Source organism: Microcebus murinus, chromosome 4 (assembly GCF_040939455.1).
Source record: "Microcebus murinus isolate Inina chromosome 4, M.murinus_Inina_mat1.0, whole genome shotgun sequence".
NCBI lineage: Eukaryota > Metazoa > Chordata > Mammalia > Primates > Cheirogaleidae > Microcebus > Microcebus murinus.
Genome location: NC_134107.1, coordinates 50,309,810 through 50,336,963, shown reverse-complemented (window position 1 = coordinate 50,336,963; position 27,154 = coordinate 50,309,810). Strand labels below are relative to the sequence as shown.

General features: G+C 48.8%; 1 protein-coding gene across 1 annotated transcript in view; it reads right to left on the bottom strand.

Annotated features, from left to right (window-relative positions):
* GALNT18 (polypeptide N-acetylgalactosaminyltransferase 18) overlaps positions 1 to 27,154 on the bottom strand; it is a 315,434-nt gene that overhangs the window by 39,806 nt on the left and 248,474 nt on the right. Inside the window, exons 7-9 of the mRNA XM_012785619.2 lie at positions 14,428 to 14,613; positions 6,943 to 7,080; positions 1,221 to 1,316 (exon numbers count right to left, since the gene is read on the bottom strand). Of these exons, the coding sequence (XP_012641073.1) occupies positions 1,221 to 1,316; positions 6,943 to 7,080; positions 14,428 to 14,613 (420 nt within the window). The remainder of the gene's footprint in view (positions 1 to 1,220; positions 1,317 to 6,942; positions 7,081 to 14,427; positions 14,614 to 27,154) is intronic.

Genomic DNA, 27,154 nt, shown 5'->3' with positions numbered 1-27,154 from the left:
AGCAAGGATATATTTCAGAAATATGATAAAAGAAACAAAGAAACCAACATGAGAACGTATATACCATTTGATCCTATCTATATACAATTCAAAATCAGGCAGCAATACTCTTTTTCTTGAGTTGGTGACATGGGTGTGTCCATTCATTAAGCTGTACACTTATAAGTCTATTTCTGTATATATGCTATACTTCAATAAAAAGTTTGCATAGATAATCACCCATTAAAAATGCTGCACCGTTGTAACAATGAAGAATGATTTGCCACACTGGGTGGTGTGGAGAGAGCATGATCTGCTGATCTGCAATTGACCAGCCAGTGATGTCAGAGCAGCTCAGCCCACAAAATGGGCAAGACGGTAGAGATCACAGCAAGTAATCCCCTGGAAGTCTCACCACAGGGTAACACACGGCATGATACATACTTCAGTCGTGCGTTTCGGCAGATGACAGCTCTTTTAAAAACAGAATTGCAATTGCACACATATACATATCTTACGTACTGAAATATCTGTAATCATTGTGCACTTCTAGAGTTAAGTAAACTCTGGGAACGTTATCAATTCACAACAGGTCAGTCTATGGCATTCTTGCTCAATGGTTGTCTATTGTACTTTGTTGAACAAACCACTTCTTTTGCATGTGCTTGGCATCCTTTTTGGGTGTCTGAAGCCTATATTGTGAATGGGTAAACTTTAAGAATAACTTCTTTTCTGATAGCTGCCCTTCATTCTCCACTAGGAGACCAGAAGAGCAGGAAAGGAGTCCCATGGCTATAGATTTTGGCCCCAGTTATGATCTCCTGAAGGACAGACCAGAAGACCATGCCAGGGCATGTAAAGGGACTCTGACATCTCGAGGAGCTTGGGGGGAACCCTTGGGCTCCCTCCTGTTAGGGAATGGCTTGGCTGCCAGAAACAGGACTGTGATGTCCTATTTACCCAAAACAGGGTAAAGTTTACCCAAAAGAAGCAGGTATTTCTCTTTAGAAATTTACCCCCTTTCTTCATCCCCATCCCAGAAGATCCTGGAATCCTAGCACCCACGCCCCAGCCTACTTCCAGGCAAGGCAGGTATGACTACCTGCTCACGAGGATACTTTCTGATGAAAAGCTCCAGAAACCTCTGGTCCCGGAGCAGCCACAACACAGTTTAGATATTCTTCCCCGTGCCAGGCACTCACATGCACGCTCCTGTCACAGGCATCTCTTAGAGGACTCACCTGGGGCGTCATCCCATGGCAGATGTACATGATGGGAACATTCTCTGTATCCGGCCCCTGATCAAGACACAAATCTGTCTTCAGGGAATTCTGCAGCTGAATGTCAGAGGAGAGGCGGCCAAAACAAAAATAAAAGAGGAACAGAGAAAGCAAATGCATTAACTCCAGAGAAACAAGAATTCCAATGAGACAGCCTCCATTTCCATAATCAGCCCCTTGAACACCACGGAACCAACAAGCACCAGCTTTTGCCTTACATAAAGGTGCTGAGAGGAGACGGGCCTCCTTTGAAGGAGAAACATTTACATCTCATTAAACAGTGAGCTGGATTTTGGGAGCTGAGACAGTCTGGGCAAAAATAAGAGATAAACGCGCATGTGCACACACAAGATGGTGCCAGTTCTTCACCCTCTCCACTTCTCCAGGGGTGGCACAATGGCCTTCAAGGGTCCCTGAGAGAAGTCTTTGCTCTTGAGCATGGGTGTGGGGGCGCAATTGGCAACATGTTAGCTGTTTTCAGGCCTGGGAGGTCCTCTGGAACCAGGCCTTCTTTGCCTCCTGCAGATCCAGCAGTGGCTTGGCCAGCCTCTATGGTGGCCCATCTTGCTGAAGGGCATCCAGAGGTGTCTGGTGGGAGAATGAGAGAAGATGGGGCCAGGGTGGGAGCAGAAGAGAGAGGTACCTCTTACCATCACCTATAGGTGCATGGACCCTTCTTGCTTAAGCCCTCTCTCAGCCCTCTAAAGGCAGCCTGTAGTCCACAGGGCCCTGCTCACCAGCCATAGCTGAGTAGACCCTGGTGGGCCCCAACCCATAGTCTAGAATGCATTAATAACCATTGCCTTGCGTGCTCTCTCTGTCCTCTTTTTCTTTCTCTGGAATTTGATCATCTCATCATTTTCTTATCCTGCCTTGGAATCCAAATGGGACCCAGAGACTGGTCAGTGGATGGAGGCAACGAGAACTGCAAGGTCATTTAGACTGGCGTGGGGGATGGGATCTGTTGGGCCATGTTCAAGCAGAGAAAGCTAGGTGCTATCAAGGATGTGTGATGCCCAAGGCAGATCGACTTAGAGACGAGAGAGACCATCCTGCCCTTGCTGGGGCTTTAGTGGCCTCCCAGTGGGAGGGTCCACATCCACCTATACCTCAGTTCCTGTCCCGTAAGAGAGCTTGTGGTATCTTCACCCCACTCTCACCTTAACTAGAGCTAGCTCAACTGGTTCTCCTCTTAGAAATCAAAGCATTCTGTTTAGAACAGGGGACTGGAGATCAGAATCCAGGGAAGACTAGGGCAGTGGGCCACAAGTGGGCATCTCTTTGGGGGAAGGCCAGAGACAGACAGTGGTTAGGCTTTCGTAGTCCTGATGGCTTGTGGAAGGAGTGGAATGAACCCAATTAAGGGGCATGAAATGGACAGATCACCAGAGGCCCACATGTGCTCTGTGCATACCCTGTTTTTAGCAGGGGACAAGGAACAGAGTCAAATTATTTTCTCTTAAGCTTCCTTTCCTCTACTGAGTGATAGCAGCTTAATCCTAAACTTAAAGTTTAGAGATGCTGAAGAAATATCCTATGAACGTGTGCCAACTCCCCAGTAGCATCTATGCAGCAAATCCTCTGTTATAAATCCACCCTCTGCTTGCCTTTGTGGGAAGAGCATGTGTAAACACACTCTGTTCTTGTCCTGCAGCCCACAGAGAGGTGGGTGTCACGTCCAAAGCCAAGCACTGCAACCCAATAGCGAAACCTGTTAACTGCTGTTGCAACCAGAAAGGCCCACAAAGCCGTGATGTTAGGCTTGGCTTTCCCCTGGGTTCTCAAAGGCAGCCCCTGGGTGAGGGAGTGGGTGTCTTTTGATAAAGTCCCCCCTGGCTCTGTGTCAACCCTCCTCCGGGAAGCGGGTGGTGTACCACAGAGGCTGGGAGCCACAGGCTGGCTAGGAGGGAAGCCCAGCTCCCGCTGTGCAGTCTCGGACAAAGCAGCGTAACTCCTTCCCGACTGCCTCCTTCTCTCTAAACAGGAATAATAACGGTGCTTACCTCACAGGGTGGTTTTGAGGATTAAGTGAGACAATATCTACAAGTGCTCAGCATAGGGTCTGGCGAATAACAAATGTGCAATAATTGTTAGCTGCTACGATTTCTGCTATAACCTTCCTGAAACCATTCAGGGAAACCAGCTTTTACAAATACATCTATGTGCCACGTACCATGCCATGTGTGTCTCACCTAATTCTCAAAATAACCAGCCAGGCTGGTGATATAATATTATCTCTTCTAAAGGGGAAGAAACTGTGGTGTGGTGACAAGCTCTGCTCTCCTTTCCTCTGTGATGCTGTCCCCACCATGCGCACACGGCCCCATGCTGCCCTCCCTCTGCTTTGGTCTTCCCTTTGCCTGGTGAAGTCTTCCTCTTCCTTTGTTCTCAGCTCATCTGCCACTCTGGAATCTTCCCTGACCCAAGACTGGGCAGGGACCACCGCTCCACGCTCCCCCAGCATCCCATTTCTCTCACGGTGGCACTTAGCACATGGCGTTCTTGCTGCCTCTTCACTTGCCTGTCTCCCCTGTTAGTCACCAGACGGAGTCTCTGTTTCTCTCACTGTATATCACACGGGCCAGGGGACATAGTAGCCTGTCGATGTTTGTCGAGTGAGTGCGTGAAGAAGACTAAGAAATGAATGACATTCCCAGATGAACAGCACCCGCGTCAGATGAGTGGCAGAGCTGGCGTCTGACTCTAAAACCCAAGCTCTTTCTATCATGCAAATGGCTACAAGCCTGAGACCATAAAAGATGCCCCACAAGATGGCATCACGATGACCATTAAGGTTTTGCACATTGTCAGGTCACACGGCCAGTTAAGTGGCAAAGGTGATGTTCAGAAGCTAGCCATGTCTGTTTCCAGAAGCTTCTTCATCTCTATGCTCAGCACCAGAGCTGGGATTAATCCAAAGCCACCCCGTCCCCAAGACGTAGAGCTCAATGACTCAGGGGACACCCATGCCACCTTACGGAGCCCACAGGTCTTTCTCACCGCATATCTCACTCATGGGACGTGTTAGTGGATTAATGGCCTGAGCTTTAGGCTGGATACTGGCCCCACTGAGAGTCCCAGAAGTTATTTGACCTGAACAATGTAGTTTGTGCATGAGTTGGAATAGAAAAAGGAAAAGGAAACTCTGCCTGTGAAAAGACATCTGGTATCTTCATTTTAGAATTAAAACGATTACCGGGAAGAATGACTCAGACCCAGCAGATCCTCCTACTCTCGTGGCTGCATCCTGCTTGCTCACCTTCACCCCGCTGCCCCATTAAGAGCTCATTATGCTCCCTGACTGGCGAGCATGTTTCTGCTCATGTAGGAGCCCAGGCAGTGGAGGAGGGGGGAGGGGAGGGAGGCTGCCTGGGCCCTGGCAGTGGCTAGGGGTTGTGCAGGGCGTCAAGACCTCCGCCAGCCTTAGGAGGATGTGTGGATGGTGTCAGCATGACAGTGAAAACAGCCCGAGCTATGGACTCAGACAGATCTTGATCACAACCATCCACGACTCAGGGGTCCTCAAACTTTTTAAACAGGGGGCCAGTTCACTGTCCCTCAGACCATTGGAGGGCCGTTGGAGAGTGCGGCGCACATTCCACACATGCGCACTGTGGGCCCGGGATAAGTCGGCTGCTAAGCAGGACAGGCAGCGGCAACAAAAACACCTGGCAGGCTGGATAAATGTCCTCGGCGGGCCGCATGTGGCCCATGGGCCGTAGTTTGAGGACCCCTGCTATGTGCTGCTTACTATGTGACAAGCCAAGTATTTCTGGGAGTGGCATAGAGTGCCTACATTATAAACCTGCTGCACCTGTACATAAGATGAGACCCTTTTGCTTGGAGGATGAGAATACCTTTAGCCAAGACCCAGAATTGCAAAGGTCACATGTGTACATCTCCACTGTCACTGCTTCCTCTGCCTCTGTGTGATTTTGGCTAATCCTGCTCAGCTATAGCTGACAGCCGGCTGAGAACATGCGTCCAGAAGCTCACCTTGGCTCACAGAGCTTTGGGGCCAATACTTTCCCTGGAGCCACAGTAGCATAACTATCCTTTTAGGACCGGGTCCAACAATGGCCAAGCAGCACACACGGCTTGCTGTGGGGCAGAGCGTGGAGGCATCGGTAGCAGCTGTGTCCTGAGGGTGGTTCTGGGGAGGTAGATGGGACAGATGGAGACCTTATAGCGCAGTGTGTTTCCATGGTGACGACAGGATCTAGAGACTTGCGGACTACCTGAGCAGCACCGATGAGGTATTTTCTACATTGAATCGCACCAGCCTGAGATGTGCAGAGGCAGGAGGCCACCGGGCGGTTCTCTTGGGACATGTCAACCATGCCATGGGGACTCTCCTGGGAGGATAAGACTCTCTGCCACAGGCTGGCTTCCTGGACAACAAAGACCCTGGGATCCCAACACTGTCTGCTTCGTAGGATGTAAGAGTTGGGAGGTCCATGACACTAATCTCTCAGCAAGGACTCCTCCTGCTCCCAGGTAAGCGCTCTGCCCACTATGGGCCCTACTGGGGCAGGTCTGAACTCAGCTCTCACCACAGCTCATGGAAGGAGGAGGCCTTTGTTCTTCCTTCAAGTTTTTGTCCTGGGATATCAAAAACCATCTGTGGAGACACCAAAGGTCTGGTCCCTCCAAAGTGAGGGACCAGAGTGACCTCAAAAACTGGTGTTTTAGACTCAGTTTCACTGTTGATTATCTGTGTGAATATGTGCACACTACTTTTTTGCTTTTCTGTTTCCTCAGAGAGTAATGCGGAGATAATATAAGTAACCCCACAGAGCAGTCTCGAGAGTGTCACTGTTGCAGAAAAACTTTACGTGCTAGGACTGGAAGTCAGCAAAAACCAGGCGAGACAGCCCAAAATCAATCAGGTATCATTTAAAATGCCTTGTGGCGCTTTACCTTAATGGTCCCGGTATTGAGAGAATAGGAGAGTTTATTATGTTCAAAGCGTTTTAACTGTAGACAGAAAATACGTTCACATATCTTAGACTTTCTTCTGCCCTATAAGCACAGTATTAATTTACCCCATATAACAGACAAAGAAACTGAAGCCCACAGATTTGGACACTCGCCTGGGAAGTGGCCTGGTCAAGGTCTGTCTGACTCCAAACCCTACGCTCTGGTCCCTCCATCCTGCCACCAACCATCAGGGCAACTGCTCTGTGCCCGTCAGCAAGCGGTACTAAAAGTACAGCAACATAGAGCACACTCAAGAAGGTGCTGTTTCCCACAGCTGCTTTCAGGGAGGCTCTGTGTTCCAGGGGACGGCGTACCTCCTCGGTGGGAGGTGCGGGCGGCTGTCAGAACCTCAGGCCCCCCTACCTGCTAGGAGAACGGCAGGCGCTACCTTACAGTCTTAAGCTAACCGCTGTATTATGTGTTTTATTAAGTGGAATACGTAGGTTTGGAGCCAGAGCTGAATAGCTTGGGGCTATGAAGGAGAGACAAGTACCTCTCTCAGGGTGCTGGAGGGGTTCTGCCTGGGAAAGCAAAGGCTGGCTCGCAGGTCCAGAAACCAGCACCCAGTCCCCAGGTCTGCTGCGGGTCACCCTGTGGGCGGCTGAGATGCACTTTCACTCCCGTCCCCTTCCTCGCTGTGCCTCTTTCTAGTCCATGCTTCCGTCTGCATCTGAATGAAACCCCAAAGAGGCTGGCTCCTTACCACCCCGTAGGCAATGATGTCCGAGTACATCCTCATCTCCGGGTACACGCTGACCAGGTACCACCGGAAGGTCTTGCACTGCAGCTGTTTCCTCAGAGCCTTCCTTGCGGTAATGTCCCCGATGTCGACTCCTGAGTCCTGCACGGGGAGGCACAGGCAGAGATGCAGCCACCCCCAGATGGCGGTTTCTCCGCAAACTACCTCGGTGTGACCCAGCGCCCCCAACCAAGATTCCTGGAGACTGTCTGGGGAAGGGACCATGTGGGACATTAACTCCTGCATTTCCCCACATGTGCCCTAACCCCATAACTGTCCTCATTTGGACCCTGAAACTTGAGACCAGCATTGATGGCCATTGTCACCAAAGATCATTGAAAACAAAGATGCCAAATACTTAGATTTACCCAAAAAAGCTATAGTCTGGGTGTAGATGAAAGAAATGGGAAGAATCCAGTCTGAATAAGGCTCTTTCCTACCTCAAGAGGCAAGATGAGAGATTCTAATCTCTCATCTGTGGGGGGAGAGGGAGAGGGAAGGGAAAAGAGCGAATGCTAATTCTAATCTATTCCTAAGAATCCTAACTGCTAAGGCTTATGTGACACTTCCAATGTGCTAGGCTCTGTTCTGAATGAGACGTGCATATATAATTATATTTGCTTACTTATTTGCATATGTATGTATAATGTATTGTACCATTTAAACTTACAAGGTAGCACTACAGAATCCTCCTTTACAGATGGGAAGTTGAGATGAAGAGAGGTCCTGTAGCCTCTTTGGTGACTTGCCCAAAGCCCCACAGCTAATAGATGATGGAGCTGAGATCCGAACCCAATTAACGTGGGCCTAGACTTTGTGTTTTTGACCTTACCATGTGCATTTGGAAGATCCCGCCCTTATGCCTGCTAAGACCAAGTCCTTGTGGGGAGAAGCAGATTCCCTCTTTAAGCTTGGTGGGGGCGTCTTAGTGAAGAGAGTGCTTGTGTCCCTCATTTCCCAGGTGTACCGTGATGCAGCAGCCATTGAGCAGAAATGGAGACATGAATGTGTCCCTGAGTGAGAGGGGAGGGGAATCCCCCCACATTTCCTGCCATCCCAGAGCAGAGTTGGAGAGCTCTAAGAATTCCTTAGTCTGCACACCAGCTGCTGAACAGGGCACAGGATTGGCTGGGGGAAAGTTGATGTCACAGCAGAGGATGCTGAGGGGTCCATCACCTGGAGATCAGATAGAGACCCGGTGACATCTCAGAAGATGACACCATGGCAGGGATGGAGCCAGGGACCAGATGGGGCATGTGGTATCTCATAAGACACTAGACCAGAGCAGAGGTGGGGGAGAGGAGGTGGCGCTCTCTCCCACGACACTGTGGGCCATGTGCTACTTGTACAAACTCCCTGGTTCTGGCAGCAACCCCAGGGATCAAGGTACTGAGATTGAGTAGACTATGAAATTGACAGAGTTTAAGTCTAAAATGTCTGAAAAAAAAATCACAAAAATGGCTGCATTTATCTGGACATGAACAGAACAAATTTTTGGCATCAGATAATGAAAGCTTGAGCAAAAGCAAAATTTAGTTATACCAGAGATAAATTCATTTTTGCCCACAAGAGTTCATGTATTAATAATATACAAATGAAAGTAGTAGTAATAAGTAGTAAGTAGTGGTAAGTAGAAAGTAGTAGTAAGCTACTACTGCCTGAAACTTAAAGTTCCAGACTCCTGGGGACCAATTTCAGCCAGGACCCATCCTCTGAGGACTTCTTAATGGCCTCATCTATGATTTCTCTGCCACCTGTCTCCTGCCCTAAGCCCTCCCAGTAAAGGCCATTGGAACCTTTCTCTGCTGGATTCCATCCCCTTAGAGACAGGAAACTTCCATCAGACTTATCTCTGTGCCCCCAGGCCTGGCACCAAGCCTGAACTACATTGATGAGATGCGTTGAAAAAACATTTAGGAAGTTGTGAACATAGAAACTGGCTATAGGTGTAATCCACCTCCCAGCCCCAACCCCAAAGGATCTAAGTGTTAACCCTTTATGCTTCTCTGTACTTTATCCTTGTATCACAAAACTGTTTCCTTGGACCCATTCCTTCCTTGTCCTGTCATGTCACAATTGCCTTTAAATGACTACAATTTAACACTGTCTTAGGTTTAATAGAGAGCTACTAAAAGAACCTGCCTCAGGAAGGCCTCCAGGTTTTCCTAAAATTCTGGGTTCCCATGGGAAAACTTTCTTTCTGCACTCAGGATCACAGCAAAGTTTGTCCCTCGCCTTACAATCTAATAAAAGATAAGAGCTGTATCAATCTAACCCATCAGGTGGCCATCTCTACTTAACTGGTAGGAAGTGCAAGAACCAGCCCTTTGTTCAACTTAGATTTCTGGATATCAAATCTACTTCCCTTTCCTGTTTATTAATTGATGTTTGCCTTTCTGTTTTAATGACTCAGCATGTCTGCACTGTGTGTTTACTGTAAATTGCATCAAACCTTTCTTTAGAGCAGGAAGCATACATTAAGAAATAAGCAAACCTTCTCAGAAAAGGTTCCCGTGGCCCTTATTATTACAAAACAGTAAACACATCTTTCTTTCTTGCCAAATGCTTAGTGTAGTGGGTTGAATAGTGTCCTCCTCCAAAATTCTGGTCTACCTGGAAGCTCTGAATGTGACTTTATTTGGAAATAAGGTCTTTGCAGATATAATTAGTTCAGGATCTCAAGATGAAATCATCCGGACGTAGGGTGGGCCCTAAACCTAACGACTAGTATGTTTATAAGAGAAAGGAGGAGGAGCTTTGGACACACAGAGGCACAGGGAGGGGAAGGCCATGTGGAGACAGAGGCACAGATTGGAGTGATGCATCTACAAGCCAAGAGCACAGGAGCCACCTGGAGCTGGTGGAGGCAAGGAAGGATTCCCCCTCAAGACATAGGAGGGAGCACAACTCTGCTGGCACCTTGCACGTAGACTTCTGGCTTCAGCACTGTGGGAGAACAAATTTCTGTTGATTTAAGCCATGCAGAGCATGGTGATGTGTTACAGCAGCCCTAGGAAACAAATAAACTTAGCCACATAGAAAGATGCCCAGTATTCCAGCCACATAGTCACAAGACTCCTCGCAGTCAAACCTAAGGAAGGGCCGCCACTGAAGCACTGTGGCAAGCCGTCCTTGGAACCCGGCTGTCTTCGGGCAAGAGCAGCAGGGGGTCGCCTAGAGTTCCTGAACCTTCGTATGAAAATGCTCTGCTGCAGGCCAACTTTCTGTTTATTGATAAATAAACTGATTTTCTATTACAGTAGCGGATGCAAGCCGATGCAAGAGCTGGAGACTCCTTTGCCCTTTGAAAAGCTGGGGACTGAACGTGGCGAGGGAGCAGGTGAGAGGGCCACTGCCCAGAGGGGGACTCAGCACAGCCAGCAAGGAGCGGGGGACATCTGCCCCGTTAGAAATATGCAGAAAGAATGCACGGGGCATAAAAGATCACATCAACAAAGTTAACACTTTTCTAGCACTTTCTATGTGCCAAGCACTGATCAAAGCCTTTACATATATTAACTTAGTTAATCCTCAAGGCAGCTGCCTGGGCAGGGTTGAAGGACTCCAGCTCTACATGTGCAGCTGGGATGCTGCAGACGAAAGGTTAAGTACACTGGGAACAGATGTGCCTGTGGTTGAGCAGAAGGCACTGGGACGCCACCACGTCGGGGCAGCTGGGAAACCTCCCAAGGAAACCATGAAGAGCATGGAGCATCCACCCTTCCTCCCTCTTCTTTCTCTTTCAACTGATCTTTACCAAGTGCTTATTTATTATGTGGCAGATGCCATCCCAAACACTGTGTATGCCAACAAGAATAAGTCCCAGTCTTTGCCCGAAAGGAGAGTCCGAGAGATTCAGACAAGTAACAGGCTCTCTGCACACAGTGTGAAGCATGAGAGGAAACAGAGAGTGTCAGGGAGAATAGAGGAAGGGGCTTAATCCACGTTACATTGTGGATGGTGGGCAAGGGAGCAGGGGAGCAGTCAAAGAAGGCTTCTTGGAGCAGGTGATGCTTGAGGTGAGTTCGGAGAGATGAGCAGGATTAATTAAATTAGGGCCACCCGAACCTGGCCACCCTGAACCATCATGTGAAGAGCTTTTCACAGATGCTGGCCCTGCCATAGACCTACTGATCAGAATCTCTGAGGATGAGACCCAGATCAGTAATTGTTAAAATTTCTCTAAGTGATTCTGATGCAGTTGGTCTGAAGATCTGCTTTTAGGAGCCAATGCCCAAGGAAGAAAGGGATCACACACCCTGCCAGCAGATCGGCTCATTGATACGCATCAGCGAGGTTTCACTGAGCTCTCTCCATGTCCCCAGCCTTGTGCTGGGGATGGTGACACACACATGAGCAGCACAGTCTGTTCTTGGGGAGCTCATGGCCTATTGCAGTGGTTCTCACCCCTGGATGGACATTAGAATCCCCTGAAGAGCTTCCTGAAAAAACAGACTCCAGGAGTCCCGTCTACACCAATTAAGTCATAATCTCTGGAGGTGGAGAGCAAGGGACTTTAAAGTTTAGCTGGATTGGAGAGCCACTGGTCTAATGAGAAAGAGAGACTTTCAGACAACAGAGCATTCTTTCACAGGCTGGTCAAGCAATAACAGGGACATGCATGGGAGGGAGGGTGCTTTCCCCAGCCAGAGCTGGCTTTCTGGAGAGACAGTCTCAAAGGATGGTGAGGATTTGGTCAGAGTGGGTGTTGGGGAAGAGGTAGAGGGTAGGGAATTCCAAGCAGAGAGGACAGAATTAGCAACCGCACAGACATGAGAAACAGCATGGTGTGGATAGTTACGGGCGGTTCCCACAGTCGTAGTCCATGTAGCCTCCAAAATAAAGAGTAGCTGGAGATGCAGGCAGAGGAGGGAGTGTGGGCACCTGAGAGGCCATGTCAAACATGCCTTTGTACTTGATTTTATATACAGGGGAGTACCATTTAAAGATTTTAAGCAGGGCAATAGCATAGTTGCTGCGAGTTTTTTTGAAGATAACTTTGGGTAGCAGATTTGAAGGGGACAAGACCTGGGCCAGGAAACCCAGCTGGAGGCTGCTGCAGAGGAAGAGACGGGCTTCATGCAGACGTGAGAGGAGGCGGGGATGGGAAGGAGGGATCGCAGTGGGGAGTGGGGACTGATACACAGAAAGACTGAGGGGCTGATGCTCAGTTTCCAGCTCATGTGTCCAGGCAGATGGTGGCACCATGAATGGAGACAGAGAGTGAGAACAGGAGCAGATCTGGGGGAAGAAGATGTGTTGGTCAGATTCAGTCTGAGTGCCTGTGGGGATGCCCAGGAGGAGAGGGCCAGCTGGCAGTTGGAGATTCAGTCTGAAAGTAAAGGCAGAAGTCAGGGCTGGAGATATTAATTAGGGAGGCGATGTATAGGTTACAGTCAGACCCAAGAGTGATGAGATCACCTGAAAAGATGGTGTATAATGAGAGCGGTTGGCCAAGGATGGATCCCAGGGAGCATGTGAGCACCCACTGGAGGTTAGAGGAACCCATGGGAGTCAGGACAATGAGAGAGGAAAGCCTGGGCTGTGGGATCATGGAGCCAAGGGACCACAGTTTCAGGGAAGGGTAGAATCCTATAGGTTAAAGGCCTATAGGTTAAAATGTCCATTAAATGAGGCAGTGGGGAGGCCCTTGTTGGCTTGACAAAGGCAGTTTCGTTGGAGTATTGGGGATGTGGCTTGAGAAGTATTGGGAGGTGAGAAAGTGTTGACTGTTCGTGTAAGTTTGATAAGAGGAAGGAGAGGGCTTTAGACACAGAGGGAACAGGTGCGTCAAGAGAGAGTTTTCCAGGAAAGACACTGGCCCCTTCCTTCTCCGTAAGGCTTTGTCCTAGACAATTCCACCTTTCATCTGTCTTGTGTTCGCTTTCCCCCACATACTTGATTTCGTATGAACTACCCCCAAGAGGAGTCACAGACACTGTGGGATCATTTTCCAATGCTTTTTTCTCCCTCCGTTCTCTAGCATTCGTTGGGTTGCTGTGCATTTCGGCACCTGCCGGCTGCAATGGGGAGAGGGCTGGAAGGTGTGCAGCTCTGGGCTGCAGAGGAAAGGGGGACAGGAGTGTGACAGGACTGCAGTCCTAAGCAGAGCCTGGGGACCTGTGGTGCTCAAGGGTGAGGTCCTGGCGAGTTTCTTAACATTTTGCCATCAGGGGAAACCCACAGCAGGGCTCAGCATCTGGTGTGGAATACTATGCTCCAACGCTATGGATGAGTCCAGAAGGCACCATGGTTTCCCTAGAAACACTCTTGCCATTGGGGACGCAAACCCGGAGCTGGTGCATTCGGGTTGGCTGCACCTGGCTGACATTTCCTGGCTGTTCATTCTTCCTCCTGACTGCTGAAATCTCACTGGCAGGGGGAGTATGCAACCCAGCTCCAGTCCACCTCACCTGCGGTGGGGGTGGCAGTGGCCTGAAAGCCCCCACCCAAGGCCCAGCCTACTTTCTCACCCATTTAGTCAGAGCAAGATTACTTCGGAATAGAGTTCAGGGAACAGGACCTCCACATGGAAACTAAACAAAGATCAATTCTTTCCCCCTTAGAAAGAGAGCTGAGGCTTTCTAAAGGGCTCCCAAGGGGACACCCTGGCCTGGGGAGGAAAGAAAGAGTCATGTGGTCACACAGAATGCAGCATAAGCAATGGACTGCAGACAGGCAGGCAGGTAAGCAGGTTGGAGTCCTGGGGCTGGTGTCTGTTGGGTTCTCTCAAGTCAGCTGTCCAAGGTCATTTCCATATGACACATGGCAAGGCTGAATAACACCCCTAGAGAAAACATTTCTTTTAATTTGGCACTTCTTAAGTGTAGGTGACTAGAGAGATAGAAGACAGAGGCAGGCAATGATGAGGCGCTGTGAAGGTTAGAAGCAGCTTCAGAAAATGTCCAAAACAAATGTCCCGCTGAGGGTCCCTGTGGGAGAGCATCTCATCCCCATCCACGTGGCTCAAGAAATCCCAAAGGCACGTGCATCTTCTTTGCTAGTCTGGTTAAAGGTTGGATGGAGAAGCTCAAATCCAGTCTACAAGGAGATTAAGACGCATTTTGTGGAGTTTTGTAGTTACTGGTATATGTCTAATCCAGGACCATGGAACACCTACTGTCAGAGAAGCTGAGGACCTCAGAGCATGAAGGAAACTTGTAGCCACCTGGTCCAACTTTCTCATTTAAAATGATGACACTCAGGTCCAGAGGGAAGCCCTTCTTCAAGCATGCCGACCAGGGGTGGGGTGGGAATAAGAAACAGCTTAGAGCCTCATAGTCAGGCCCGTTTCTTCAGCATGTAATATACGTTTTCAGAGTAAGAGACCATTCTAGCATGATGAACAAGATTCTGGTTGACCCATGGGAGGAGGAGTTTGGTCCCATGTTTTGTTTTTTGTTTTTCCCATCAAACTCCAAGAAACCCCTCCCCACCGGGGATTCCTACCTCTTGGGGTATGTTCCATGCCATGTAGACGTGGCTTTTAAATTCGTCCATCCAGACTTCAGCCACCCTGAGGGCATTCCTACGGACATGGGCGGTGAGGTCCTCTGTGTAGGGCTTGTGGGCTCGCTCGATGTGGGCGATCCTCGAGCAGGGCAGGACCTCCACGCTGCCGCCACACTGCCACACCTGCAGAAGACACGGAGCCATGCGTCAGTTCCCGGACCTGGCTGCATCTCTGCACCGGGCCACGGGCAACCACTCAGCACAAGCATGAGTGCAGAGAAATCCAGCCCTCTTCAGCTCGTCTTCCCAGACCATTGTCTGTGAAGGAGGGAGTGGGACCTCATTTCTACTCCCATAGCGGGATGAGTATGGAGTCATTGATTTGTGTCTTGGTTCTTTTTGCTGTGGATTTACCAGCAAAAAAATCAATGCACTTTTTTCTCCACCCATGTCTCCCACCCTGCCAAAGAAGAGATCAGACATTCTGTGACCAGAGATTTGGGTTCTCCTTGTCAGTGGGAGAGAAATTAACAGAACCCCTGATGATGGTCTCTGCAGCAGTGCAGGGCAGAGAGGGACTAGCAGGGAAGTCCCTCTTCAAATAGATCACATGGGCCTGGCCAAGGATTAGAGATCACCACAAGGAAAGAGCCAGGCACCCTTCTCCTACCCCATCTTTATTATCCCCAATTCCAAGTGATGAAATGGACACTAAAGAATGTCCCTTGCCCAAGGTCACACGTCTGGTCTTGAAGACAAAAGGATCTGTCCAATCCCAAAGGAGCTCGAGGAAGAGCCGACACTTCCCCCATGATGACCATGCTTTGCAAGGACTCAGCACGTTCAGGGCTGGCTCTGAGGACCAGGAGAGGGTGGCACTGAAGGCCCAAGCTGTGCAGCTTCATGTCCATGACCTACACATTCTGGGGACGGTGCCGATTTCCAATTTGCTTTGCTCAGGTTTTTAATGAAAGCCTGTGAATACTGTGAATAAGTTATTGACAACACAAAGAGTCAGAATAATTTTTTTTTGCAACTGGAGCAGAGGCTATTACTTGACAATTTCAACAACACAACACAGAACATGATTCGTAACAAAGCTCTTTTATTACGAGAGCTGTTTCTGAAAGAGTCGGCTCACCGTTTCACTGCAGAGTGGGAGCATCTGCCCTCACTCTAATCAGAACGGCAGCGGCCCCTCCCCTCGTGCCTTTGGACACACAGTACAAGGAGCAGTGCCACTCACTGTCTAGCCCTTCTCCCCATCCTTGCAGCCACCGCCCTTATCCCAGCCACCTTCATCTCTCATCTGGACTCTGCCATGGTCTCCAAACACCTGCTCTCCTTCTTCCTGTCTTCTTTGCCAGCCTTTTCGCCACACAGCAGATGAAGTGATATTTTGAAGGTGCAAAATTGGACTATTTCCTTCCCTGCACCGTGCCCCCCTGGCACAGCTCTAACCTGGACTCAGCCCCACATCCCCTCCAGCCTTGAGTCTGTAGTCCTCAGTACATTCATGGGGCTGCATGCTGCTAGCATGCATGGGGTAGCATGGGCTGAAGCCATGCTAATATGGTTTTACTTCTTCCAACATGTGGTTTTCTCTTGCTTCTAGATTTCTGCACATGTGATGGTATACCTCACCCCACCAGCTTCCCTTGACTTGTCCTCTTGGCATCCCCAGAGGATGTCACTTTGTCATTGTCACTTTTCTGCATCCCTTTCAACTAGGTTCACCTGGCATGTCATGCGGTTCTGCTTTGCCTTTCCCCAAGCGATCACCATTGCAAGTGCTTATTTCATCGTCTCCTTCCCTCTTGCAAACTGTTCTCAAGCTCTTCACCAAATTCTCCTTTAGACACATGCTAAATGGTGCTCGGAAGAGACCCTGGGTTTCCAGGGGAGGTGGGTCAGCTAGGCCAGTGGGAGTGGCACATTCGTTGCCTTTAAAAGCTCAGCTTTGGACTCAGTGGGAGTTGAATTCAAACTTTACCTCTGCCACCTGCTTTAGCGGGTTGCTGCCTTCCCACACCTCAATTCCACTCAGTGAGAGAGGAGGATGCAGTGTGGCTGAGGGCTTAACACCACGCCTACCTCAGTATGAGCACTACACGGGTGGCAGTTACGGAAGGGAAAGCTCCATGGATGTGGGGACAGTGCCCTTTGACTAAACCTCTCATCTAAGAAATGTGCATGACCATGGGAAGCCCCTGATGTAGTTCCTGGAGCACTGGAAATTATCAGTTTATGCCTATTATTATTATTTCATAATAATTATTATAGCGGCTGCTACTTGGCCTCTCCCGCCCACCCCCTCTGGAAAGCACACGGGCTGCAGAGGACACGGTGCCTTCCTGAATGCCATGCCCAGTGGAGAGGGGCACACAGGCTCCCTCCCCAGAAACAGAGAGTGCTGGTCAACACAGAGGTCATCTCCAGTCTCCTCCCTTCTGTGCAAGGGAGCTCGTCTATGGAGAGGGTGGCAGTGTTTGCCTTGGACACAGCTTTTGGGTCCTCGGTAGCACCTGGCCTTTGAAGCGGAATATCTACACGCAGCATGTTTAACCCTGTCATTTCTGGACACTGTGCAATGCCACTGAAATAAACAAGAGAAAGCCTGTGCTTGCTGATCCCTGGGTAAGGAGTGGCTCTGCTGACCGATGGCTTGATCCAACAGAGAAGTTCAAAAGTCTTAGCCATGGCTGATCTCGGAGCACCTCTCTGGCACAGTAGACGGAGGATAGGAAAGGAAATCACCAGCATTTGGACCTCACAGAGGATGACATCACAAAGCTTCCGTGCAGATGTAGGAGGGTCTGGGGATAAGGAAGTGAGAGGAAGGAAGCTGGGCCTGGCACATGACATGTCATAACTGGTAGGATATAGCAGGACACAAACCAGGTGCAGGACAAGACAGGAAGCCTGTGCCAGAGAGGCCGGGCCATGGGACGGAGCCGGAAGGTGTGGACAGGATGAGGACGCCATGTAGTGAGCTCCAGGGGTGGGGGATGCCAGGAAGAGGGAGGATCGGGGAGCTGGGTGCCAAAGGGGTGACTGAGAAAGAAAGATCAAGGGCTGGTCACAGAGAAGGACAGGTCGCAAGGAACAGGGCACAGGAAGCAACCACCAAGATGCAGATCCTAGTTTGTACCCAAGGCGAAGTCACACGCCGAGTGTCACAGGCACCAGGGACACCCGTCAGTCCAAGGCTGGACCCTGTGGCATCGGGATGGGCACCAAGTAACATGTTGCTTGATCACACCAAATTCTTTCCTGTCTCTGTGACTTTGCAGCTGCTATTCGGCTATCTGGAATAATCCTCCACCTCCCGCTGTGCCCCGCAATTTGTTCCCTAGCTTAAATATCACGTTCTTTGACCCACCCAGTCCAAATTCGATCCTCTCGGGATACCTGTAGTGCCCCAGCTCTTTTCTTTAGTAACATTAATTCACAATGCTTTCATTTATGTATTTATCCTTTAAATGTCTGTCTCCCCTCGCTGGACTATATGTGCCATGAAAACGAGGACCGTATCTGCGTTTCCGACTGTGTACATCAGCAGCTGGCACTGAGTATATATTCAGTAGCTATTATTTGAATGAGTGAATCCAGTCATCTGAGAGTCCTGGGTTTTCACCGACTATAGAGATATGGTTTTAACTGGCCCAGCTGGACGCCCTAATAAAGGCCATAAACATAAAATGTGGCCAGATTTTAGTGAACACAATGGCTTTCTTCAAACCCAAGTGGTTTTTCAGCAAATCTCTGACATTTAAGTGCATACGGCTGCAACCAAAGAGAGTTACTTTGGCTGCAGAGCTTAAATTAATGTCATAAAACCTGGGAAGTCATCAAATGAGCATGGGCGGTAGCAGGTAGCTTTGTCTTGTGGAACGGTGAACTCCCTGGAGAGAAGGCCCCAGCCACACAAATGTTAGGACATGTCTACAGAGGAGCTGCTGGGGCTGCCCCCCCAGAGGTGACCAAGAACCTAAAGCAGGTGGTCAACAGCCGCCACCCAGGGCAGAGCAAAGTTACCATCACCAGCCCTTCCTGGAAAACCCAAATCCTGTCGTCATTTCTGCAAAGGCTTGACGCCTCCACCTGGAACTGCAAGAAAGCGTGTGGGTCTCAGGGCTGGTGGAGAGAGTTAGAATCCTGGCTCTGTCACATATTAGCCTTTGACTTGTACCTGTCGTTGGATATCAGTTGCCTTTTTGTTGGAAATCATGATTCCCTGGGAAGTTTAAAAGAGATGCTGTATATGAAAAGCAAAGACAGCACGTAGTAGGTTCTCAGGATGGTCAGGTCCCTTGTCCTTCCCAGGCTGGGGAGCCACTGGTACAAGGTCAGAGTCATGTCTTGTATTTGGCACTTACATAAACAAGTCTCCCCTTTCCACGCCTCAGTTTCTCCCAGCTGCCAAATGACAGAGCCAGACTCAATGGTATCTTAGATCCCTTCTACTTTTGCATGCCATGATTTCGAGTTTTCTTGCCAATGCCTCAAACGATGCCCAGTGTTTGAGACACAGCTGACAGAGCTGTAAATTGGGCTAAAACAAGGAGACATGGGAGGCGAGGCAACAGGATGCAGTGGGAGCATCTTTCCCACTCAAAGCCTCACGATCACTCCACAGTCTGGGACAGGGATAGCAAATGAGGCTACACTCCTGCGTTAAATCCGCTCGCATGTCAACGTCCTTCAGAAGCCCTGTGTCACGAAGGACTCTGAGGCTCTCTCCTGGCTCAGTGGACAAGCATGCCATTTATTAGTTTTGGTTGCTACAGGTAAGGGATTGAGGGTGGTGGCACCTCAACCTTGTACCTGATAGCTGAGTCTACAGGATCTGATCCCAAACCCTTTCCAACTTTTATCTCCTTGTGACTTTTAACGTGCTTTTTGCTCTTGGCAAACGGTTCCCACTGTTCTCTTAGCCCAGAAAGCTTCCTTCCTGCTCTCCATCCATCCAAAGCCAGCCTGGCCCAGTTCCTCCAAAGTCTTGGAACACATGATTTGTACCACTCATGTGGTCCTTATTTCTTGGCTTATGTGGTTAATTATCTTTTTATGTGTAGCTGTCTCGCCTAACTTGGCGGCAAAAGCTGAGACAAGAGTGGAAAGCCAAAGCCAGCAGGCTGTGGGGAGGAAGACAAGGAGGAGGCAGGCTGGGGCCGAGGCCTGGGAAGAGCGGGCAGAAGACCAGAAACTCACTCGCAGAGTGGCCGCGGGGCCAGAGATGTGGGCGAGTGAGGATGCCCTTCAATTTTTGGGTGCCCACTCACCTCCCCTGGGCCTGGTGCTGTTTGGGAATAAGAAGGGAAGAGAAGTCAAATCTGGATGAGGCCAACACGAAAGCCAGAGACCATCAGTCAAATCTGGATGAGGCCATCACGAAAGCCAAGGTCAAGGGCAGGGAGAGGGGGACAGAGGAGGAGCCAAGACGCAGACATAAGCATGGAGATAACCTCCCTCCAAAATGCATCTCACTCCCACTCTCTTTAGTCTCAGATAAGACCACACTCCTTAACATGATTTGCAAGACCCCTGAGAGCTGGCCCCTCCTGGTCCCTGCAGCCTCATCTCCCACTCTCTGCTGTCCAGTTCCAACTCCTCTTTGTTCCCAGGGAGGCCAAGTTCTTGGGTCTCTGTCCCCTCCCACTACCATTTCCTTTCCTGGAGTTCCCACAACCCCACTGCACACGCTGATTTGCCTTGCTAATTCCTACCTATCTTCCCTGGCTGCCCTAACGTTGGTTAAATGCTTCCGCTGTATCATCTGTATGTCCTCTTGCTCATCGTGTAACATAGTAATAATTCTGTGTGTGTATGTGAAATACATATGCACACAATTTACAAGATGTAATATTAATATAAGAAACAACTATTTACCTACCACCCCGCTTAAGAAACAGTGCTCCAGCATTATCTTAGAAACCTCCATGTGTTCCTCCTTACCTTTAAAGGTAAAGTAACCCATTATCCTGAATTTTGTTAATAATTTCCTTGCCATCAACCTGTATTACACATTGTTTTAGTTTTACCTGTTTTTGAATGCTATATAAATAGAATCATGTTGTATGCATTCTGCAACTGGCTTCTTGCTTCATTTATTTTCATCATCATAGTGTTCCATTGTATAAATATATAGTAATTTTTTTATTTGCTTTCCTGTGGGTCAACAGTCTTGTTTCCAGTATTTTGAATGACGCTCCTTAGAACGTTCTTGTACATGTCTCCTGGCACCCCAAAGTGGGCATCTCTCCATATATTTGCACCACAGTGAAATTTCTAGAGCACAGGTAATACACACATTCAACTTTCCTCCAGAAAGGGAAACTCTTCCAAATTGTATAGACCAAGTTACACTCCCACCAGCACGGATGAGATTCATACTGCTTCATGTCCTTGCCAGTATTTGACACTGTCCAACTTTTTGACTTTTGCCAATCTGATGGCCATGAAATTCTCTCTTGCAGTTTTAATTTGCAACCTCCCCTGATTACTAGTGAGAAGGAGCTTTCTTTTCCTGCTTACAGGCCCACGAAGCCAGACACTGAGAGAAGGCTCATGTCTCCTCTGCCCTTATCGAGGAACCCCTGGAGCCTAAGCAGGGCCTGGCGCACCATCCGTGCTCAGTGAGCTCATTAACTGAAGCATCCTGAGTCAGACTTCAGTTCTGAGTTATCCCCAGCGCACTTTACTTGGTGTTCTCCCAGGTTTCCAAGGGTAGATGTTTAGTTATCTTAAAGTAAAATGAAATATTTTAAAATCTGACCCTGCTCATTCTTCCATCAGACCCCACAGAAAAACACTCCCTGGGGATACAGTTTCCCAAGCCCTCTTCTTGCCATAAACACTCCTGAGGAGTCCTCTGAACAGAACTGCTGCTCGGAAAAAAATGCTTTTCCTTGGAAGGCATCCCTGAAGGGTTCTGAACATTTGGGTCAGCCCCAAGAAACACTTGAAGCAGTTTGCCTATTTGAAAGAGATCCTTCATAAGGCAGATTCACCTGGCAGAATTCCAAGGAGAGACAAGCTAGGCTGCCATGTCTGGAAGCTTTTCATGGAGAAAAACCTAAAAGGCTGTTTTGTAGGAACTTGATATTTGCTGAAACAGCTGCTTACCTACAGGAAACCCAGGGGCAACTCAGAGGGACGACAGTCATGGTGTCATTCTCAGCAAAGTGGCCCATCCCATACAGGGGACCCGGCTCTGACTATAAAGACTGGGCCACAGGGGCTCAGGGAAGGGGAGTCAGGAGGGCTGTCTTGCACATGTGTGGTCACTCAGATGAGAGGGCATCTGGACTGGTTCTGACCAAGGGGGGCTTTTTCATGGTTACCTCAAATCTCATGTCAGGCCTGATTACTGTCGTTCAGACTCAGGCTGGATGGAACTCAAGAGAAGTCAGAAAAAGGAAGTCAGACCCCAACTCACTGGGGTTGGGGAAACTGAGCCAGGACCAAGGGTTGGGGAGCTGGTCTCGGAGGGAGTGGCAGAGACTCCCATTGCTCATTCACTCCTGTGCGTCCCTCCACATTTCCTAGCCCCTTGCAGTCAGGGCCAGGAGGGCTACACAAACCAATGAAATGAGAGAGGACATGGCATCTGTCACTTTGGGGACAAGGTGGGTGAGTACCCAGTGTATCTTCCCCATGCATATGTCTCCTCCCCACCCCACTCTTGCAGTCTTTGAGGCTGCCAGTGCGTAAGGAGACAAGGTGACCAGACAGGCGAGGTCCCTGTAGGCACCAGTAACACAGGTTCAATCTGCTGGGCAGGGCTTGTAGAAAGCTCCAGGTCTAGGGAGAGGTTGGGTGTCTGGAAGGTGGCCGTGTCCCAATGCCAGGTGTTGAGTCTATTTGAAGCAGGCCCCCATGAGAGGCCTAGGATACAGAGAGCAGATCTAGCCCCAGGTGGGGAGGGAGGGACCTGCAAGGGGCAGGCGGGGCATCACCCCGGCATATCAGGCTGCCTGGAGAGTTTGGCTCAAACTTGACCACGGTGGAGGGCAGAAAACCAAGGGAGAAGCCAGCCAGGGTGGAAGAGGAAAGGCCGAGGCTTGAAGATGACATGCATCCCCAGGTTCCTCAGAAAGCCACAGGTCGCAGCCCCGTGGCAGCTCCACTAACACCAGAGTGAGCCCGCTGACGAGGCCAGGGCTGCAGCCACACCTCCAGCCTGGCGGGGGGACACAGGGTCTAGACGGGGCTGACCCTGCTGCTGCAGGCTGGGAAGGCAGGCTAGTCCAAGTGCAGACAGTACAGAACCAAACCCCACGGAAGCCCCAAACTCAGAGACGAAGTATTAGCCATGTTCCCAAACAAGGTCCCATTGACACTTGTGCTGTCTGCTCTAATCGCTTCTTTGTTTTGAAATAAGATCTCCGGCCCCCATTATTATCACGGGTACTGGCAGAGAATGATAATGCGCTTAAATGTCACAGGGATTTGGGGAGCAATTTTCTAAAATCCAAATAAAAACCTTCCCATTCCTGATCTGAGAGTCATTTCTGCTGGATGACTAGTTCGGGGCCCTCTCTGGCGGGTTAAGTCCCTGTCAATTGCCGAGATGCGCCCTCCCTGGACCAGGCGCCGTCCCTGGACCAGGCGCTTGCTCTATCCAGCTGCTATTCCGAGTGCGTCTCCTGGACTAGGTTTGATTTATGCTTTGCTATATGAAGACGAACCACTTACTCATTTAAAGTGTTTCCTTTTTTATGTCTTTAATCAGTGGCTGTTTCTTTCCTCTCTCTGAAGCTTAATCTAATCAGAAACAAATCCCACACATATGAATGGCTCATTAGCATGTCCCAATCAAATTCAAATTGGCTGTCCATACCAGATGTCCCCCAAAGGGTGACACTCGCCCAAAGAATGAGTCTTTGAGCCAGCGTTCCAACGGGTATTACCATGATAAGCCAGAAGGGTCCTTTCTGGAGTACAGGGTTGGCACACTCTGTCACACCCCCCAGCACAGTGAGGGCCTCTGATGACAGGTGACTGTGTGTCACTGAGAGGAAATAGGGGGAGGACAGTGTGGCAGACCCTGGGAACAGACATCAGAGGATTGTCTGATGCCTACGTGTCTGGTGCAAGCATTGTCCCCAGACTGGGCTCAGGAGACCCTTGAGGTTATCATTCAGATGGTAAAAATGAGACTGAGATGTTGCACTCAGAAGTGGCATTTGATCTAAGGAGCGTCCCTCTGACTTGATTGAAATTCAGATTATGAAAGCTGGTGTGCCGGGTCTGCTCCTAGAGAGATCTGCCCTTTTCATACACATCAAAATAAGTCATCAGGTAGGGCACCCTCACAGGTGTCACCTCTGAAAGTCACCTACAGCACACTCCCATGAAAAACAGGATGTACACAAGAGATCAGCACTGCAGTAGAACCGAAGGGAACCTAACTGACTATCTCCCATCATTTCCCAGGTGAGCAAACTGAGGGTCACGGGCACACGATAATTTAGAAGCAACGTAAGAAAAGGATCCGAGAGCCTTTTGGGAGACAGGAGGGGACTGTGGCTCAGAGCACTGGCTCTCAGGTCAGTCTTGGTGTCAAATTCTACATTTCCCATTTGCTGGATTGGTGGCTTTAGGGAATTCATTTCACCTTCTAACACTTAGTTTCCTTGTCTGTGAAATGGAGATAAAAATGATAAATTCTAAAAACAGTTGTTGTAAGAGTTAAAGGAGGTGACACATGTAGGGGGTTTATCTCAACACCTGGCATTAGTATAGAGCCCTCTAAGTATTAGCTATGATTATTATCACTGTGAGATTCCATTGATTGCAAGATTCACCACTGCTCTATAACAGCTTTTCAGAGGAGGAGGAAACACACCACATTCCTCTGAGCTCAAGATTTATATACCCAACTGCCTACAAGTCACCTCCACTTGCGTGTCCCTCAGGCGTCTCAAGTTACCGTGTCCAAAGCGAAGTTCGTGATTTCCTCCCCTGCCTCCCCATCTGTCCCTTTGTCTTCCCCTCATCCACCTAATAGCCCACGCCTGGAACCTGTAATTCATCTACGATTATATCTCTTCCTCCCCCTCCACATCCAATACATCAGCAGAACACAGCCAGTTCTACCTCCCAAACATAGCTTGAATCTGATCGCTTCTCTCCATCTGCACAGCCCTTGTCCTGGTCCAAGTCCCATTATCTTTGTGTGGACATCTTCAGCCAGAGCTTCCTGACTGGTCTTTTTGCTTCAACCCTGTCGCCTCCAATCCACCTCCTAAAATTGTAAATCAGATCATGTCCTTTCTCCGCTTTAATTCAGGTCAACAATTATTTATTGTTATTTATGTGCCAGTCATTATTGTAGGAGATGGGAATTTTGTCACTGAACAAAACATATACAATCCCTGACTTACTGGCACTTAATCTGTTTTTTTCCTTTATAGCACTTCCCATGGACTGATTGCATCCCCCACCCCAAGTTCATATGTTGAAGCTCTGACTCCCGAGGTGACTTATTGGAGATAGGGCCTTTAAGGAGGGGATCCAATGTACCCATAAAATTATAAGTACAGTGACCATATGTCCTACTTTTCCTGGGACAACACTGGTTTATACCTGTTCTTACAGCTTCATTACTAGCAGCACCTCCTTTCACTCTCAAAAGCATCTGATTTAAATAATAAATTATAATTTATTTGCATATTTATTACTTATTTATATATGCTAAATTTATAAGGCACAACCTGATTTCAGAAACACTGAAATCCCAAATAAGGACCTGTCTTGAAGACATGGTATTATTAATCTTCTTTCTCCCCTCGTCCATGATTTCTTTGCATCTGTTGCTGGCTCCCAGGTTTCTTTGGCTTTCGTTTTTACTTTTCCTCCCAAATTTAGGAAATTAACCATTGACATATATTACTGTTATCTAATCTTCAGTCTGTAATCAAATTTCATTAATTGTCCCAAATTACAGCCCTTTTAGCTATTTTCCTTTTTGCTTCTTAACTTTTTAAGAAGGTGAAAATGTCCTTCAGGTTGACCTTCAAAACCCCTTACCAATTGTGACCTCTTTCATGCATTTATCTCACTTTTCTGTGGCTCCCTCATTGACTACAATTGGAAAAAAACCTAAGTGTGAAGACCCTTCCAGGGTAAAATTGTCCATGGGCACTCTCCTCTCCTTCTTCCACTCCCCACCAGTGCTAGCTAATTGCTTCATTATGTACTTTTTAAATTGCTCTGTTCTTTAGGGATTAATTTTGCGCTTATCTTCACTAACCGTAAAACTTTTACAGTGCACTGTTAAACTGCGTCTGCTCGGCTGCCGGTTTGTAATTGCAGGAAGTCACTCCATGGCTGGTGTGCTGGGAGAAAACACGCCATGGCTTTCCGCGCACTGTTTTCAGGTGCCTTCTCGCAGCCACTGGGCAGGTGGAACGATTGGTCCTGGGCTGGCAGCGGGGGGTGCCAAGATTCCCTTATACAGGGAGATTGCAAGCCAGGGAAGATTTTCAAGTCCCACAGGTTCTGGCCTCATAGGCCTCTGGTTGCTCAGACCTCAAGGCCCTGGAAATTTCAGGCCCCACAGGTCCCAGGAGCAGAGCTACCTGTGGCTGACCACCAAAAATCAACCACTCTCTCAAGGTCAAGTCCATACTTTAGGTTCTGGCACTTGCCTTCTGCCTACAAGCTGAACTAGACCACCAACCTTCAAGGAACCCCTCTGCCTCCCTCCTGCCTCCTCTGAACCTCCATCCACTCCCTCATTAGTCCTTTGAAATCTGTCCTCTGTCACCACCCTTGACACCAACCGTCCCTGCCAAGGCTGCTATCTGACACTTGCTTTCTCATAGAACAGGCTGGTGATTTAGAGGCTCTGTCAACAGACAGAGCTGTGTTCAAATCCAACCGGTGATAGCTTTTTCTCTGTGAGACCTGAGCAAGTTACTCAACCCTCTGAGCCACAGTGTTCTCTCCTATAAAATGAGGGTAGAAATTGTGGCCTTCGGTGGTTCTTGGGAGGAGTAAATGACATATAGCATACAAATTAGTATTAATAGAGTATAAGCTCTATGAGGACAGACCTAAGTTATCTTGTTCATCACTGTATACCCAGTGCTTGGCATAGTGTCTAGAATAGTACATGCTCCATAAATATTTATTAAATAAAGGCATGGACCGCAAAATAAATGGTAGCTATTATCATTAGCATTTCTTTTGGCTTGTCTATTGCAGTTCTGAAATGCTGCCTTCCCCTGAATCTGTGACTTCCCACCAATCCAGCTCCTATCTTTCCAGCTGATTCTTCCCTGTAACGGTGGACAGGACCCTGCTGCTGCCCCACCCCCATCTCCCATGCCCATGCTCAACTCTAAAATTTCCTCTCCTTTCAGAAATGGGTACATAAAGGGCACCTGATGGCACTGTCTCACCTCCAAGATTTTTTTCTCTTTACTTTTAGTTGTGTAATTCTGGCTTTCTGTTGAAGTTAGGATCTGGGTATTAGATTTCTCTCTATCTTAATGCCAAGTACATGGACAGCAGCATAATACACATTCACTGCATGAATGACCAGATGGATGAATAATGCAAGCTTGTTGGTTATTTCCATTGTTATCTTCTAATTTCAAAATTTCCCCATTTTCCTCCTCAAACCAACCCTCTATCTCAAATTTCCCTTTCTTAGCCAACAGCGCCCCAAACCTCCCATCATCTGGGTTTGAAATAGCAATGCTGTCTTTGT